Source organism: Anabas testudineus, chromosome 21 (genome assembly GCF_900324465.2).
Source record: "Anabas testudineus chromosome 21, fAnaTes1.2, whole genome shotgun sequence".
Lineage (NCBI taxonomy): Eukaryota > Metazoa > Chordata > Actinopteri > Anabantiformes > Anabantidae > Anabas > Anabas testudineus.
In genome coordinates, this window is record NC_046629.1 from 11,622,195 (window position 1) to 11,642,102 (window position 19,908).

The window sequence follows — 19,908 nt, forward strand, 5'->3', positions numbered from 1 at the left end:
ACAACTTAACTTAGCGACCCCATAAGGTGTTTAATATTTTACCTCAGTCCAAAGCTACAGGTGCACCAGTAGATTATGTGTTTATGTGTTCTAGTAATATACGTGAATGGTAGAAAGTACACTACTATATCAGTGCCATTTTACAATATATTTGGAGAAACTTGCTGAGTTCCATAGAAATGCTAACAATGCGACTGTATTCACACAATAACATCTGGTGGCCGACTCCCAACGACTCACAGCACAGCAGATTTTCTTCAACCCGTTTCCCAGGGCTCTGAATCAGCAACACACACACACACACACACACACATTGTTCTCAAGACCAGAGTTAGTGTTCACAAGTGTGACTTATGACTTATAGTTCAGCTTCAATTGTTAGGAACATTTTAAACATAAGAAATACACCTTAGTGTGCAGCAAATTGAAATGTTACTGCACACAACTGTGGAAAATGGGGTGTGATTGCTTATATGTTCCTTCTATGCAACGTACACTTTCCTTTGCTGTCAAAGTGAGACTGTCTGTCACTGTCTGCCACACTCTGCTGCTAATGTGTGGTCTGTGCACCAGCAGAGGGATTACAATATGTGTGAGGCCACAGTGCTGCCTTAACCTTGACTAGGAAGGTCATGGCACTTTGAGTAGTGAAGTCCCTTGAAAGCTCCATACACTAAGTTGATGTATAGCAGGTTGATGTTTGCTCTGTTGAGACTGGTGGAGCACACAGTAGGGTTGTTGTGTCAAGATGGATTGTTTTTTTTTTCTTCTTGATGCATCTGATGAAAAGGTTGCACTATGAATTTACAGCCTGAGGGACTTGCTGGTAACATCTGTCCTGCTCGGTTCTTTTAATGCCTGTGCTGAAGTTCTTCAATCCACTTTAACACAGGCAAACAAATATTTCATGATTAGTGGAGGAAATCTGCAAAGAAAAGAGTAGCTATTATTCTGCAATTGCGAGCTTCATGTGTCTTTTTAAACAGAACATTTCCAATGGCTGGTGTGCACCTGAACGTCACACTGAAATTGTTGCACAGAAACCCCCTTTTTGTCGAAGCCTTTCTTAGGAGGTGTCCACACTAAATTATATTTTTAAATTATTTTTTTTACATTACTCCCAGATAAACACCCGTTGACCTGTTTCTCATCCCCACTCATCAGACCTTCACCTGCCTACATGCACACCTGTTCCCATAGTTCCTCTACATATATAATCTATCATCTCTGTTTTGCCAGATTGTGAAGTTCCTCATTTCTGTCGACATTTGTTGTCTTTCACACTGAAGACCCTGTTCTTTCCAGTGATTTTGAGCCCACCCATGGTGAAAATGATGCAATATTGTGAAAGTCTAATTTCATACCATATAGCATGTGAATGAGGATGTTTTAATGATGTTTGGTATTTTTGCTTGACTACCCTCTGTTTCACTCTAAGCTTTGTGCACCAACACACACACAAATATGTGGTTACATGCTATTTTTCATATACTGACTCTGTCTATTGAAAAAGTTAGATTTAAGATTCAGTTTATGGAAACAATAGAAAAATGAAAAGCTGAATTTTTATTTTGCATTGATTAAGTTATTATTTCCATTTTGTATTTAGAGACTGGCATGTCAACAAAAAAAAACAATGATGTGGCTTTTCATAACAAAATATAACATAATATTTATTATGATACAGAAACACAATAGATTTCCAGAACTTTCAAACACATCTCACTGTTTTCACCATCAAAGAGAACAAGGTTATATATCATCACAACAGCTTGTTATCACATAACGAACGTTACATGAAGATGCACTTAAAAGATTTAACTAAGTTATTTTGAGACATGGTTTTTCCAGAGGCTGGTGTCACATACTACAACATACACTGCCTGGACAAAAAAAAGTCACCACCTGGATTTCACTTGGCAAATATGTAGGAGCCTTTCACTGGATAATTACTATAGTGATTAATATATTTTAGCTGGCAACACAGTTAGTTCGGCAGACTACATGAATGTACTGAATGACCACATTTGGCCAGCAATGGGCTTTTTCTTCCCTGATGGCATGGGCATATTCCAAAATGACAGTGCCAGGATTCAATGGGCTCAAATTGTGAAAGAGTGGTTCAGGGAGCATGACACATAATTTTCACACATGGATTGGCCACCAGAGAGTTCAGACCTTAACCCCATTGAGAATCTTTGAGATGTGCTGGAGAAGGCATAACAAATTGGTGCAATCCTAACATACATACAAGATGTTGGCGGGAACTTAATGCAGCTCTGGACAGATTGCTTGCTGGGTTGAAAACATGGTTTGCTTATGACTTATTGCAAACTGTAAAGTCTGCGTGTTAAAGTCAAATTTTTCTGTACTTGTGAGACTATTTGTTGACAACAATTTGCTCATATATTGTCACTCACTTGGTGGAAGCTATTTCATGTTCCTGCTGCTGTGCAGTCTATCTGTTGCTGCATGCAGGGAAAGTTTTACTGCTACTATCTTCTAACAGCGACTCGCCTGATTGCAAGCTGATGCTCACTGAAGACGATGTACATTAAATCTGCCCTTTCTTTGAGAAATCAGGGAACAAAGTGTGCTCCGGAGAAAACGTCAGTAAAAATGTTGCAAAGACAACTGTGAAGTATTTGCAAACAATCTTCAGTTGTTGTCACATGACAGTCATTATTATTACATGATTATATTACTATTTCACTTCCTGACATGCTCACCCTCCCACAGTGACACTGGGTTTTATACTGTGAAATGAAGAAATAAATGCTATTACAGACTGAGTCTGCATCATCTGTGGCTGTCTTTGAAAACGGCTGCTTGGGAAAATGGAATGATGTAGATCATTAACTTTTGATTCACTTCAGTATTTCCACAATGTCATAAATTATGTCATGTGGCAACGAATATTTTAAAGAAATGCATTATCTGTTTCTTCATTGATTTAACTTTGATAACACCTAGTCAGTGATACAATGATTGTCAGACTAAACGCAAAACTGCATCATTGTTCTTTCTCTACATACAATAATGGTGAAGATCGCACAAAGCACAAACCATTTTACTGGGCCAGTTTCTGAAATTGGAAGCTCATTTTCTGTACAGAGAAAATTGCAATGGAATGCATATCTGCTCTCATGTGGGGATAATGACAAAGGTTTCATGTTAGACTGTTGGCAATTTAAATGTCAGTGAGTTTGTGAACTGGAGCACTGAGAAACCAGTGGCTATATGTCATTGACACTTGGTCTATGCACAATTAATTACACATGTAGAGTCAATGACATTATATATATATTTAACTTAAATGAAGTATCACCGTGTAATGTAAAGAGAGGATCTTTTAAAGTGGTGTAATAGTCATCATGTTACATTATGACTGCCTATAGTCATGGTTAGAAATGAACATTTTGTGTCTTTTGTTTATTTCGCAGGTCAACATCTTCGTGTATGTCCTCAGGGAAACACATGTTGTACCCAGGAAATGGAGGACACATTTGGACAACAGAGCAAACAGGACTTTGAAAATCTGGTTGATGAAATGAGTCACGAGTTGAGAAGCATCCTTACCTCCAGACATAAAAGATTTGATGGTAAGTCTGGCTTTGCTCAGTGTATCGCTCTGATTCATTCTGCTGTTTGCGTTTAGTTTCGTCTTGTTTTAAAGGTCAGCCAGTGTAGAACAAATTGTTGCAAAAAGGGAAATCAAGGGATTTAAACTATATATGGTAATTGGAAGGTTCACAGTTTGTACTTCTGTAGGTGTCCTCCCTTGAGATGAGACGAGATATGAAAATCTCATTACCATGCCTTGGAGTAGAGAACCCTCTTGTTGGATTAGACAAACATGGGTTTTTGTAAAGCAGACTGGCAGCTTAAACAGCAGTACAGAGACAAACTCTCTGTTATTAAGGTTGTTTGGTGGTCTTGTGCTGTGTGTGATCTTGTCTTTGCCCCATGGTGACTGCTATGACCACCACACACCCGGAGAGCTTCTGCGACGGAGGGAATGTACTCATTACTGAACCAAGCCTCTCTCTACCTCTCCCACTTCTATCTTTCTCTATGGAGTCAGCTCCCTCTCATTACGCTTTAATGAGAAATAATAATCCCTCTAGCTTCCAACATTACGCTGTGTGGGAAGCAGCAGCTCATTGCTGTGGACAATGGTGGAGTGAGGTAGAGGTGAAAATTAAGTATGGCCACCTGTCAGCATTGTCAAACAATTTATTAGGATCACAGCATAGTTGTGTTATCACTCTGAAACCTTTTCAAGTTCACTTTATTTAAATTCTCTTTGTCTCCAAAATATGAAAACGACATTTTTTTTTCAATCAGCAACAATTAGTTAGTAATACTATCTCTGCATAGTTTAGGAGTGATCAGACCCTATTTAAAATCCCAAATCAGATTTTTTCTTTTGTAGTTCATAATTGTAAATAAATAGCAAAGCCAACTGTTACCATCACAATTCGGTGACAAAGCAATTTACAGGAAAATGAAAAGAGAAACCCATAAAAAAATATAGTTCTAAAATCTAGATAAGCCATAAGAAACAGGAGCGTTTAAAATTTAAAGAGACTTTTGCAGGAGGGAGTTTTACACTCGAGCAGCAACACAATACATGTAACAAGATGTTGCCATCTTAATAAAATGAGGTTCATTTACTCTATAGTATATGGATCTCATTCAGGGTAATTAATACGCAGGCTTGTTGCCTATGGTTTGAATCAACAATAGCATAAAAAACATGCACATGAACTACATAAATCCACATATGCTGCGATGTTTTTCTCCCACTTTTATAAATCTATTTGTTTGTTTGTTTGCTTCAACAACATTTTCAATTGCAAAGCAACAAACTGTAAAAAATCAAGGAGTCTACAGACCACAAATCTTGAATTATCTTTGAATTCAGAATTGATATTGAGTCGAAGAGGAGCTGAGATGAGTGATATGATGGTACACAATAGCCGCTTGTGTTCAGGCCTTTCGCAGTTGCACAAACAGCAGAAGAATAAGATGAGAAACTCAAAACTACAACAATATTTACACGGTATAACACAACGAGAATGTTTTTTAGCATATATCTATAATGTCTAAAAGATCACCCTAACTTGTTTTTTATCTTGAGCAGTTGTTGTTCAGCAGTATTGACCCTCAGCATGTATAATTTATTGTCCTTTGAATATTTCAATATGATTTATCTTCCACAACAGCATACTGTATGTCCAGCACATTTATATCAGAATATTCTTTTAGACTTTATGGTGGTTTTGTCTAAAGCTGCAGAACCTCTTCTTATTGCCTCACATCGTGCAGCGTTAGACTTTCCCCCTGGGTGCTTGTTGTATCATCTGCTATCATCTTAGTAACACTCCCAGTGATTCAGTTAATCAAATGTAACTCTAATCTTTGTCCAAAAGTAGGAGATCGAAGCAAAGATGTTCATATTGGGCTATCTAAATGTATCCAATGTCGACAACTAATAATATTTGAGTGATTAATAGCGCAATTTAATACTCCGCAGTCAATGCCTTGTCTTTCTAGGCTCAGTCTTTTCAAACTCTTCAACATATTATATGAAGCAAATGCTATTGAGTTACAGTATGCAACTCTCAGATGATTGCACATTGCCCAGAAATTCAATGTCACAATGCCTGGGTGATGTGTGTCTGTTTTTGTTTGTGTATTTTTTTCCTGGAATATACACTTCTGTAGCCCACATGTGATTCCTGGAAGCATGCATAAATAAATGAGCTTTATTTTGATCAGCTCCTGTCAGGATAGTGAATGTCATAAGGAGAATTCCAGCGAAGGAGGAAATGGGGTTTGTCCAGCAGCACTTAGATGCATGACTCCAGGCATCCCTCTTCCTCTTGGGGTTTGCTGCCACTTTCCATAATTTCATCAGCATCAAAGCAGATGCCATATGCAGGTTTCAGCTCCATAGCCCTTTGCTGTCTGGAGACTATGTGTCTGCCGAGGGTCTTGACTGACCACCTGCTCAGGAAATATGCAATATTGATTACATTTCACCCTTATAGATATGTAGTTTGTTGAATCTGAGTCTGAGTGTTTAAAGTTGTGTGGTTATAAATTTAGAGCTGAAGTTTAATAAACTAAAATGAAACAATGCATATATTACTGTGAAGATATTGTTTATGTATTATTGAGATTTTGCATTTTTGACTCCATGTTACCAAAACAACAGTTTTAGCTTTGGTACAAAGCCAGAGGATCCAAACAATACAGTGCTGTTGATTCATTTAGATGCTCTTTACCATCTATTTAGTACCTGTCTCTGGACTCCCACCTACTCGCAGACAGTGTGTATATTTTCTTCTCTTTATGCAGAGTTTGTGATGAGTGTTACTGTAGCTGACAGTAGCTGGCCAGCCCACGCATACCTGACACCACAGCCCGCGTGTCACAGTGAGAGGGCACAGTCTCGACTATGCCAAGACCATGAGCGGAAAAGCAGGAACATCTACAACAACCCAGTTAAACAGTACAGCTGTAGGAATCTAAGAGAGAAACAGCATCATCCCAAAAATCAACCTGCAGCCACATTTACTGCAGTTTATGAGTAAATATGCTGATATATTTATGTCAAATAGCGCGTCTGAATATTGTCATTGTTTTCATCATAATACATATCACAGCAGTTCACAAGAAATAATAATGGCTATCACAAGGAATAATTTTCTACCTTGCTCATTAAGGAGTCAGGGGTCTTAATTGCTAATCAATTGTTGGCCCTTTTCTGACCATGAACACCATGGTATTGTGTAGCCAAACAGAATATTAATGTGGTCCTTCCTGCACAATTGATCTTTTTGGATTTACTGACTCACTGTTATTACTCCCACCAACTGATGTCAACTGTATTGTTGGAAGGTTGTTTAATTTTGCATGCTTATACAAGAATATAAAAATTCTCTCCTCCCTCAGCAGCCATCATTGAGGTGCCCTTGAGCAAAGCACTTAACCTGAAATTACTCCAAATAAGCTGGCAACTATAGAAGGCTGTAACGTACTGGCCAGATAGCAGGAGTGCGTGTGTCGAGATGAATGCAAAGCGTTAAGGTGTCCTATTAGACCATTCAGCTAGAGACTAGGATTCAAGGACTGCCTCAGTATCTCCATGTTAAATAAACAAGTCCTCTTCAAATAGGTCGATTGTCCCAACCCTCTCATATGACCGAGTGTTTGTTGTCAGGGAGCCCAATGTACAAAGTCAGGCTTCTTTTTAAATTGCACCCTTTTTGGTTTTAGGCAACAAAATGCAATAGAATTACATTAGATCCTTTATGATGGATGTCTTTGTCTTAGCTGCGGCTTACATGTGCTTTTTTTTATTTAGCAGCTGGGATTTTACAAGAAAAATATGTGCTTTATTTGCCATTTATGACTCCGGAACCACAGGAGTTAACCAAAAAAAAAAAAAAAAAAAAACTGGTTAACTGTCATCTTCTGAAGGAAGTACCATAGCATTAAATAGACCAGCACTTAACCCCCAGTGACCTAACTTGTGATTGACACTGAAAGTGCTCCTTATGGCATCAAAAATATTTTTCACTTCACTTAGATATGAGAGCCCAAGGAGGTTACATAACAAATTGTTTGCCTCTTTATATTACATAGTAAAAAAAAAAAAAAATCACAAAGTCAGAGATGGTGTCCCTCTTTGCTGGGCTGTAGTCCTGTAGGAAAGGCCACTTTGCTGGAGAAAACAGGTTGTTTACACTGTTGCAAACAAGTCATTGCAGGGTAGCTCTTCTGATAAATTACAGGTAGCTCTGACAGTGCTCTGTTGGTAGGAATGTGTTGTACATAAAAGATCTAAAAACATTTCAATCTATTGAATTCATTAGCTTTCTTTCTTCTGCATTCGGCTGGTTGGTACCTTTTCTTGGTGTGTGGCCCTGAAATCAAAAGCTGCACTCAAAATAATTTGTGGAATTCACAAAAATGTCAGTGCACAGGAATGCACACGAGGCCAGTACTTAAAATGGTAGAGCATTTTTATATGCAGCACCAAGGTTTATAAGATTTTATATTCATAAAAATGTATGCATATTCAACCAGTTCCTAGCATTTTAAGCAGTTCCACAGTATTTCTGCAAAAAGTGCTTACTCATTTTTACAATTGCTTTGGAGTTTTATGCATAGAATAATCCAATTGAGAGCAAGTTTTACATTACTTCCCATGGGGGTCTTCACAGTAAAATCTCCAATCCAAAACTACCTTCACTGGTTATGTTCCTAAGAACAAATCAAGTTGTTTCCACAAGCTAAGGGCTTCTTCTAGATGAACAATGCAACTTGGCTTTTTTTCCATCATCCAGCTTAAAATACTGTGGAAGTGGTCAGTTTCGAAATTGCTGAAATAGAGACTACTGATATCTCTGACATGTAGGAGAGCATCCATCAGTAGCTTTCTATAAGAGCAGGCAGCTGTGGAAGCACAGGAACACAACAGGCTTTCTCTTTCTCACTGGGAGAATGGCTCCGTGTAACCTCTGCACAGTTCTGTGCGCACAGTGAGGTATTGCAGCCAAACTGAGCTTTATCAGCAAAATGTAATGAACTCTGTGCAAGTTAGGAGAATTAGAATCAGCCCTGTTCAACATTTGAGCATCCTTTTCCTGCATCTCTTGTAGCTGTTTGAGACATGTCTTAGTTACTAATAGTTTGCGAACTCTTTCCTGATATTTTTAGTTGCTGACATTTGACTTAATTTGTTATTTTTAGCATATGATTCCTCTAATTAATTTTCACTTATCATATTGTCTTTTCTACTTAAATTGCACAAATAATGAAATTAGTTTTAATCAGTGTGCATATGCATCTCTCAGCAACACAGAGACCAAATAAAAGTCACTGAAGCTAGTTCTAAAAACTGAATCTAAATCCTGTATTCAATATATACCCTACCTTGGGAATACTGAAAAATAATCATACAACAGCACTAACAAAAGAAAAGGTGATATCCTCAGAATGTGGCAGAAACACATGTGAAAGTAAGGTAATTTGATCAAAACCCCACAGGAGGCCGTACAGTTAACACGCTGTAGTATGTGACAACATGTGCTAATGAGGAAAAATTAATTGTGGCAAGAATAGAATAGAAAAAACAAGTCTAAAAGGAATTTAGCCTGTGGTAAACCGGAAGTAGTTCTGCACAGGATACGCTGATGCAAAATTAGAATCCAACATTTCTGGAAATTTGACTTTTACCCTCTAAGATATCTTCAGATGCATTTAGAAGAGTTGAAAATCCATTCGTCTCAATTAGGTAGTCAGATAATACAATGTGTGCATGTTTGCTTTCTGTTGGTGTACAACATACAACAATACAGATGAGATTTGATGTCGTTTCATGGCGAGTCATGCCATTTTGTTTCCCCGCTTCTGTAATCTGTAATTTCACCTGCATTGCTGAGCACTAATGACCACTTCAAATCCATTACAGGTTTGTCAGGGCCATTCTGATAAGTGACTGTAATGTGCATGGCTCAGAGGTGCCAGATGGATCTTTTAATGGATATGTGGTCAGAGTATGCCATATAACCCATCTACTGTACCATGATGCAGTTCTGAACATATACGTGGTTGGCATTCACTTTAGAATATTTAAAGCTGTATAAAATATAGTTTATATCATCGGCCTAAAAATAGTCACAAAACCCGAGTAGTAACAGGGTTTGTGTTATTAAACGTTGACATGCTGTTACAGGGACAACTCACGTAGCTCATTATTTTTAATTATCCCTACCTTTTTAATCTGTTACTGGTAGCTTTGTCCACATCTTCACGGTTCTTTCCATTAGCCCATACCACGAGGAAAACTAGAGACCACAAAGCTGCTACTAAACATTATTTTTATAATAGCTCAATTAATTGTGTGCAATGTCTCCACTATTAGACGCTACTAAACACACATTATTAAACACTGTCTGGTCATCCTGTTTCCTTACTTTATGTCTTAGTGCAGTTGCTGTTTACAGTTTACAGTTATAATTCTGCCAAAAAAAAACAATTCAATTAATATAGTTTTAAAGCTCTGCATTTTATATTTAAATGTGCAAAGTTTTGTATCTTATTTAAATTTTAATATTAGCCCTTGAAAGTCATGACTACGATTACGGATAGCAGATGGTCAGAAATATTATCATCTCATCCTTTTGTGGTGAGTCATAGAGGTCACAAGTGGCTCCTACAAAGAAAATGCAAAATGGTTGCAAACCCCACAGGGAAACTGTATTGTGGCATCATAATCATATTAAAGGGTAATTCATTGCCCCTTATATGACAGCCTTATTACTCCAGTGCAATCCCGTGTACACTAAAATTATTCAGCAGTATAGATTCTTTCTGTTCTCTTTGGGGTTTACAGGTGAGATATGGACAAAACAAAGCTTACACACTGCAAACACAGAACTTATTTCTTTCCGAGAATATACGAGAAAGAGTCCCACTGTGATGCCAAGAGTAAATTACTGAGTACAAAAATCAACAAAGCTGTGAAGGCTCTTTAAAATGAAGTCAACATCCGATGACCTAATTGATATGCTATTTTGGTATATTTTGGCTGCATTGCAATCAAGCAGACTTCCTTTTAAACTGTATTCTGCAGTTGTGCAATCAGGCACATTCAATGTAATTCTTCTGTGTTTCTATTTGAATCACAAATGTAGGGAAGGTTCGTAGGGCATCTTATCAAGGCACATCTATACATACAGTACCATGTGCTGAACAAAGAGCATCACACAAAAAGTAATCACACAATAAGTAACAGTTTTTCTTCTCTTCTTAAACCAGAATTCTTCCTGGAGCTGCTGGAGAACACAGAGAGGTCCCTGAATGAGATGTTTGTGAGGACATATGGCAAGCCTTACATGCAGAACTCTGAGGTTTTTGAGAACCTGTTTGCCGAACTGAAGCGCTATTACACTGGAGGGAATGTTAACCTGGAGGAAATGCTTAATGACTTTTGGTCGCGGCTGCTGGAGCGTATGTTCACACTGCTCAACTCCCAATATGTCATCACTGAGGACTATCTGGAGTGTATCAGTAAGTACACCGACCAGTTAAAGCCCTTTGGAGACGTGCCCAGGAAGCTCAAGGCTCAGGTTACCCGGGCATTCATCGCTGCACGCACATTTGTCCAGGGACTCTCTGTTGGCAAGGAGGTGGCCCAGAGAGTGTCGAAGGTAAACTTTCTCATTCACTTTAGCAAAATGTATTTATTATAAATTATAAAACACCCAAATAACTTCTTGTTTTTATCACATACTGAGTAAGATTCAGCAGTTTCAGACTTCAGCTAAAATTAAGACTACATTCTACACAAGCTCAAGGTCTTGTTTAGTGTGCAGTAAGCACACAATTCCCCATGGTTTTTCACCACGAATGAGTTCCTTCCAGATACCTTTCTGACTAATGTGGGCTCACTTGGTGCATGGCTGCAGGATGTCTGGGGCTCAAGGCAACTTGTTGTCAAAAAGACACTGTTGAAAAGTAAAAGAATTACTCAGGAGAAATACCCAGACAATGAAAAAGAAGAGAAAAGAAAGATTTTCCATCAATATTTATTGCCCTATTGCCTAATATTTGTTCATGCGGCATACAGGAGCCATTAATCATGTTGTAGCCTTAGTATTCTGTTTGATGTGATGCAGTCTTAATGCAGCTTCTGCGGTATATCATACTGCCCTGGGAGGGTGTGTAATTTGGATTGTGTATAAAGTAAGATTGAAGGGAAAAGCAAAGGGCTAAGGCTTGGATTTAGTCACACTCAACATAAACAGGGCTGCTTTTACATGCCTTTGTATGGGTTGAGAAGGAGCACTGATAGGCACTATCCTGCAAATCCCCAGCCACACTGGTTTTATCTCATTACTGTATTGATATCAGTAGGATTGGAAAATCAACACTCTTATAAATATTTATAGGCTGAATGTACAGTACACTGTAAAAACAGAAGCCAGTTCCAGAAATATAGTAACCTACAATCATCAGAGACACGAAGACGCCAGTGTTCTCCAAGAGATCCAACATTCGTGTTCTGTCAGTCCCACCGTAGTGAACTCAGTGAACTTTAAGTCTTCCATCACTGCATATGTCAGCTCCCCCCACAGTAGTAGTGGTGAGTCTCACTTAGAAGCAGCCAGGGAGGATGTGTTGTTATTATGCATTTACTGAGTTACACCCTGCGTTTCTTAGAAGCTAGCCTGTCCCAGCTTTACCCCTTGACATTTCAGTGGGACCTGAGATCCAGGTCATGTGTCTGGGACTGCAACCCTTTGATCCTCAGGGTACAAACTCATCTTGAGGGATTGGGTGTAGGCATAATGGAATAAGACACCCCACTTGAGGTGTCTGTTGCTCGCCGTGTCTGAGATGTGACATCCATGCTCATTGCTGCCGGGGTCTATATTGAATTAAAGTAGAAGATGGAGTACATTATTTCCTTTCATAGCTTAAGAGACAAAAAACTGAACTTATTCCAGATCATTACCCAACCAATATGTCTGCTTCTGTTTATTGAGCCGGTTTAAATTTTGTTGGGTTTTAGGTTTGTATAACATTTAAATTACCATATGGTTAATCAAAATGAACAATGTTCTTTTGGTACTATGTTGGTTATTGTTTTTTGGTGATATGAGTGAAGGGGAATATTTGTGTAAAGATATTAAAGTGTGGAAGGGGAACAGCATTTTTATTGACAAATAATATTATCTCACAATTTTAATTGCTAATGTTTTACTAATTAATATAATGATGAAGGAAAATCATTCAAAAGGTGTTGAAATGACAGATTAGAGTTTCTCTTCACAGTGATTTTTATAAAATGATAAAATGCCACTACTTCTACAACTACTACTAATTAGAATTACTATTTTAATACTTTAATAACAAGTATTACCTGTACATCACCTCACAACCCCTAAACCTGCTGAAAACAGACTGCTCTTTATTTTGTGCTGCTGTTTTACACCTGTCTAGTGGGATATACTTTGGCAGGAGCAAATTTAGAATATTCTGTTAGTCTGTGACAAGTCAGCCTGTAATCCAGGGGTTGATGCGTGTTAGTCAGGCCAGGTGTAAATGAGCCTTCCTTGGAGTCTGACTCTGTGTATTGGTACTCTGCAGAAAAAAAACATTTGCGAAAAACTGTTTAGACAAATTGATGCTGCCAGATTTTTATCACCTTCTGAGAAATCTGGCCGCAGTTAACCAGTCTTTAGTTGCACTGCAATTACTTGTCTGTGTTGAAGTGAATTTCAGAATTTAGTTTTGTTTTTTGTTTTCAAGGCGTTGCTTGTCAGGTTCATGCTTACGCCTGTGATCCGTTAATTCCCCACATGCAAAGCAGCTTTTTAATGGTTCCAAAATTTCAACTTGTTGTAAAAACTGGCTGTGCCTTTGTTGTCCAGGACACCTCGTCCTCGGAAAGGGAGGTGCGCTGTACCTTCTTTCAAAATATGAAACCCTGCAACCCTGTGTTTTTAATCCTGTCATGTCATTAATTTTAACCCCCTGTTGTTTTTGTGCACGATTCCCGATTCCTGTTTTCCTGCAAATTACAGTTTTAAGAATTGAAGTTTTTGAAGCAGCATACCACTCCTGCGAATCTTTCTTCATAGAATACCTAAACATTACCCATACATTATATTGAACACTATGACAGCACAGGTAAAGATCTACAACTTGTGATTTTATTTATGATTTTATTACATATCTCTCACCAGTTACTTGTTTTCTTACATGTGGTGCTTCACACAGCAACTATATCGTGTACTTTGTTACAGCAACATCATTAAAATCATCTAAGCAGCAGACTAGCAGACAAAGTTTCTATACTGTTGCTCTGCTTTGTGAGTATTTACAAGAAAGAAATCGTTGCATCCTCGTGTTATTGATTTCCACTAAGCACTGAAAAAATACATTCCTCTGCTGTCATTCATTTTGATTCTATGTACTGGGAATCATTCTGTGTGAGCTGAGGCTTCATTTAAAAAAAAAAAAAAGTAAAGACATACATTTTGTTGTGTGTGTGTGTGTGTGTGTGTGTGTGTGTGTGTGTGTGTGTGTGTGTGTGTGTGTGTGTTCACATTACATTGCATTAATTTGGCATGTGCTATTGTAAAAGATAAGCATAAGCTACGATAAAGGGCATTCATCAGAAAAATCTCCCTTACCTGCAACCAAGGAGATTTCATTTCCAACATCTTGACAGGGCATTTGAGTAAAAGAAGAGTAAGAATGCTGAGTGCTGGACGTTCTGTAGAAAGCATTTGGTGAAATCCGTTTTAGTAGGTCACACAGTCAAGCTTGTATTTACTATCTGAAATGTGACTGTACTCGGTAACTCACTGCACAAACGTGATATAATTCTGCTCTTTGATGCATACGCTGATCCAGCGTGTGGTCAGCTGTTTTCCGGTGTTTGCTGTGTGGGCATTCCAGCACCATGACAATACCTCTTAAATAACACGTTACAGTATTACAGCACATAGCCTATAATGACGAATTCATCTCATTTGTACAGCGCGACACTGTGTTGAATCAGCTGCAGTGTTGATTTGCACTACACGTTCAGCGCGCCACAGTGCCCCACATTAAGCTGCAGATTCTTTTAATTCCAGCTTTCATCATTTCAAATCAATGATTAGAAAACATTTAGAAAAAAAACTATGTTCAGCAAGTTGTGAAATGAGAAGTGAGATGGTGTAAGAACGCTACACCCAATGAAACAATTACTGCTCCAACTGATTGTTAAACAGATTTGTGTCCTCATACTGTGTGTGCCTCCAGTTACATTTATGATTTCTAGAAAGACACAGTCATACAAGGAGGTTTGAAACACAACATTAGTACAGTAAACCATAAAGTACTATATGCACTTGTGTTTCAGCATTTGTAGATTGTTGAATTAATTTATATAACAGGTCTATAATAGTTCTCTTTATTTAATTGGGACATTTAAATGCAGGGCAGATGTTTGGCAATGATCACGTTCATTTGTTGGTCAGCAGAAAGTTTTCTTATTGTGGCATTTCTGTAATCTTTGATGTATTTTCTGTTTTTTTTTTTTTCAAAATAATAAACGAGCTAGTTTTTAATCTGTGTTAAATATAGTTTTCCTTGGACAACTCACTGTAAAAGTGCTGAAATACATCAGCTGTGAAGCATCTATTTCAAAAGAGATCTCCAAATGGTAATGGCTGCTCTCATGCTCCGTGTCCCTGCAGGTCAGCAGCACTCCAGCGTGCATTCGAGCACTGACAAAACTCCTGTACTGCCCTTTTTGTCAGGGCATGCCAACAGTTAAACCATGCAAGAACTACTGCCTGAATGTCATGAAGGGCTGCCTGGCTAATCAAGCTGATCTGGATCCAGAGTGGAACCAGTACATTGGTAAGTGTTTTTCAGTACAGTTATTTTGCCTGGGTCCTGTTCTCTTTATTCCCATCATATTGGTTATGTTTTGTATATTTTTCTGCCTGGATGTATGGTTTTCCATTAGGGTTAAATGGGTAGCAGTGACATGTAGCATTAAATTAGCACCCACAATAATGAGACATTTGTAGTATAAGTGTTCACAACCGCTTACACTCAACATTTGTATTTTAATAGCAGGCAAAAGCCGCGTGGTTTTATTGAATAGGGTTCAAACTGTACCAATAATAATCAATACTACAGCAATATGCTGGAAACAGTTTAAAGCTTAAACCTAACAGCCTATAGCACAAAACTGAAACATACACACTAGGATGTTTTACATTAAAGAGCGTGACTGTATTTAATCATCATCTCACAAATATTGCTGTACTGTCATGTAGTTCCCACTTTTTTCTGTCATGTTCATGACACAGTTAAGTGTTGAATTATAAATACTTTAGTTACTTTGAAGCATGTTTTGTACATGCAAAAATAAAAAGATAAAGGAATCTTTTTTTAAAAAGCGTCAAAACGTTTAACTTCTAAGGCCGCAGGATTAATAAATCAGTGTGTTGTACAGTTTGACTTTCTATTTTAAGTGAGGTTACAGCTGGAGCTGTGTTGTTATCATATTTTGACAACATCAGTTCCACTGACACACACTGGGCCTTTGGATAAGAAGGTTCTCTATTTGTTGCTCTTCTATCAACATTTTGCTGCATGAAAAGATTTTATTCATGAGATTCTGCTCTCCTGCTGGGCTAAATGGGGACTTGTAATAGGGCAGGAGTGCACCACGGGGAGTGTCAAGTTTGTGAAGAGAAGTTCAGTGGGAACTTGCTCACCTCAGAGACAAAGAATGCAAACATGAATATAGTATTTGTACTGTATATTTATTTGATTTTTCATAGATTGCCTTACGCAGATGATTTCTCCTGTAGGACAGAACTAAAGCTATGATGGCGAAAATGTTACCAGGCTGTAACAAGGAACAGGAGAAGGAGCTTTGGTTGTTACTTGCTAGCCTGTGGCAAACACGGAAATTCCACAAAAAAGTGATTAATGGAGGACGCAGTAGGAAAATATGATATAGCAGTTTTTATTTTATTTTATTTTGAAGCAGAATCTAAGATGTAATAAAATAAAGTTCAGAGGGTCAAGTTGACTAGCTAATGAAATAATCTCTGAGCTTCTGTTGGCCAGTGAAAACCATAAAACACATGTGAGAAGTGATTCTGGTATCCGTGCAGCATCAGTATAGCCAACTGCCTCTTCACTGTCGGCAGCGTCACAGTACATTCCTCCCATTTCAGTATTTAAGTATGAAAAGACCTCACATACAGGTATATCACAAACACGCTGAGGATGCTTGAACCGCATTTCACTGCTGTGTTAAGTGACATTTGATTGCTTGGGGGGGCAGAAAATACTCACAGCAGCAGAGGCCTCATCTTTTAGCTTCTTCAAAACAAGTGTCTATTTGCACATCCTGCAGTTTCAGTGCAATATAGGCAGCATGTTGCACTGTCATGTCTATCTATCTGATGAATGTACTTCTAGTATTCGCTCCCCTTTTGGCTCATTTGGTCGTCCATCTCCTGGAAAAACATTAGGGTATTTTAGCATGCAGTATACAACCAGCTTGACTAAGCTTGTGACCTTGCAGTCATGCATAGATTTTGACCAAGTATTTTTAGGACCAGCAAACCAAAACAGGCATCTCAAAGAGGACGAACTTTTCAAAGAGTTCGGGGGAGTGTTGGCTCTCTAGCAATATTAAAATGTTTACATTACAGACAGCTATTAGAGTCATTTTATTGTCTAAATTATCCCCTAATTAAAGCATTTAATTATGTTGCTGTTGTCTAGACAACAGCAAGGAAAAATTATCATCGTCCACACACAACACTTAACATGTTATAACCTAACAAAGATAATATACTACAATACTATACCTATGACAATATATTTCTATAACTATTCATAGCATTCCAGGCAGGAAAGAAATCTAAATGTACTGTATAAGGCCTTTCTTTTTCTGTGCAAATATACCAATGTGGAAATAAAAGCTATCTGTCTTAGTGGCCTAGATGTCTCCATGTTCAACAAGAGCAGAGCAGAGCAGCATCAGTGGAAGTCTGACAGATGCAGGCTTGTGCCTCACTGAAGAACTTAAACCTAAAAGCAGAGGTATAGTGGAATTTAAGTCCACATTAATGAATTCTACCAACCCCTGCATACCTGGAAGAGCGCATGAAGATCCACTTGCACTTTCTTGGGGTGAGTCATTTTGTCTTCCAGCAGATCAGTGGCTCATAGTGGAGAAGAACAACCCACAACTAATAGGAAAAACAAACACTTCTTCTCTGAACACAGCAAAAGCATTAACTAGTGCAGATCCCTGTGGTCCAGCAACACATTGGTAGCTTGATTGGACAGTATCTAACAGTATTTGACAGTATTCATTTTTTCAAATTGCCCTTGTTTACTAAAAATCACCATTATTTTTATTTATCATGGATTAATACACCGCATGTTATAGTTATTTTTATGTAGGATTTAGTGGTGAAACGTGTCCATTACATCCATTCCATTGTCATTTTATCTCAATACTTTACAGCTAAATTTTATTTGGCTCATACTGCATATAAGCAGACCATTGGAGATTCTCCCGGGCTTGTGAAATGTGACGAAATAAGCACGACTCTTCCTGTGGATGGTGATGTTTGGACTTTTTACTGCATTTCATAATGGGTAAATGCCTCAGCACGTCACCAGTCCAGCACAATTTGATTGCGAAACTGTCGTTGAACCAAACATACAAGAAAGAGAGAAATTACAGTAACTACAGCTTTAAATAAGGTTAGATTCATTTTACTAAATGATCTTACCTCCATCTTCCTATGTAAATGTGTTGTCTTTGCCTCTCAGGCTTTCACCTGAATTCAGCATTTTAATTGTCTGTGTTTGTTTTGTACAAATCTTTAGTACAAATTTCACTGTTCATGAAAAGTACAACCTGCTAGTTGGAGCCCATATTTCTTTTGACATAAAGACTGATTTGTGGTATCGTCTACTGCCAGAAGTTTTAGTCATTATTGCCCAGTTGTTACAGGTGTTGACCACGCTCTTCTTTGTTATCAGGTGTGTGCTGCTTCCAGACCACCAATGTTATTTTCTGATATTTCTGATAATCAATATCTTGTTATATCTTCTTATCTTATCTTGTGCTAAAACAAAACAAAATAAAACAACTAACACTGCAGATCTACGATTGATGTTGCTTTTGTTGTTGTTTTTAACCCAGTAATGTACAAAATTGGTTGCTAAGAAACATCTCACAGGTTCCATTCAACAATCAACAAAGCAAACAGGGCACCATCACAAGCTGTTACAGCATATCTGTTAATGACAGCTTCAACAAGCCAGACTGCCGGGCTCTTTTTGACTTTGTCTGCATTGCAATATTAATCTCCTTCTATTTTTCGAAACCACTTACTCTGTCCTGCAGACAATTAAGAGGCACCACTCACCTCACCTGCATTTCTTTGGACTCAAACACACTTTGCGATATAATGTAGTGTTAGGAACGCAGACTGCTGCTTGCCTCCACAAACAAAGTGTATTTCAGTCTGATTAGTTATATTTGTACATATACTCCACTAACAAAGAATAAAATCTGACACTTTTATTTTTCTGCCATTAATTCCTGGAGCAGCGTTTATTCTGTCTTCATCAGAACTCTTGTCAATGGGATATTTATTCCTCAGCTTAGATTAAATGCCAGTTCTATATCTTGTGGCTCTGACATTTCATGCCCATTATAGAAAGAAAGATTTTCAATTAGCTTTAGGACTGACCACAAAAAAAGATATTGACTTTGGTCTCTGTGTTAAATTGTCAGGAAGGCTGCTCTGACAGGTAGACTAATATAATGCCATACATATGCAAATATGGAAAAAAATAGTGTGTAGATGATTTGTTGTTACATAGACATATTTATTAGTTGTATTGCTTTTATTTACATATAGCAATTAAAGATAATAGGTTACATCAGCTCTCTGAAGAAGAAGAAGCCTAGGCTTGAGAGACATTGGGAAAAACACCTGAGAGCCCTACAGAGCTGAGATAGATTTGAAGCCAAGGCATTCATCTTGATTTCTGTGGCATGCATTCAAGCCAACATCATACCTGCTCCACTGACCAGAGAAGACAAGATATTGGGAAAGGTGAAAACTAATCCAACCAAAGAGTGAGAAATCCTTTAAACCCTACTGCTATGCCCCACATGGCAACGATTTTTCCCTGCAACAGCTTCTCACCCCACAAGTCAACTTGCCTGAAATAAAACCCTGTGATTAAATAAATTTCAACTTGTGAAAGAACTTGAACAAAAAAAATGTGGCATGCCGTTCACATTAACCATGGCCTCACCTTTATTTGTCT

At 38.0% G+C, this 19,908-nt stretch overlaps 1 protein-coding gene across 1 annotated transcript in view; it reads left to right on the forward strand.

Annotated features, from left to right (window-relative positions):
- The window catches only part of LOC113173775 (glypican-6-like), a 66,062-nt gene that overhangs the window by 11,014 nt on the left and 35,140 nt on the right, over positions 1–19,908 (forward strand). The window contains exons 2-4 of the mRNA XM_026377319.1: positions 3,444–3,602; positions 10,837–11,228; positions 15,273–15,438. Of these exons, the coding sequence (XP_026233104.1) occupies positions 3,444–3,602; positions 10,837–11,228; positions 15,273–15,438 (717 nt within the window). The remainder of the gene's footprint in view (positions 1–3,443; positions 3,603–10,836; positions 11,229–15,272; positions 15,439–19,908) is intronic.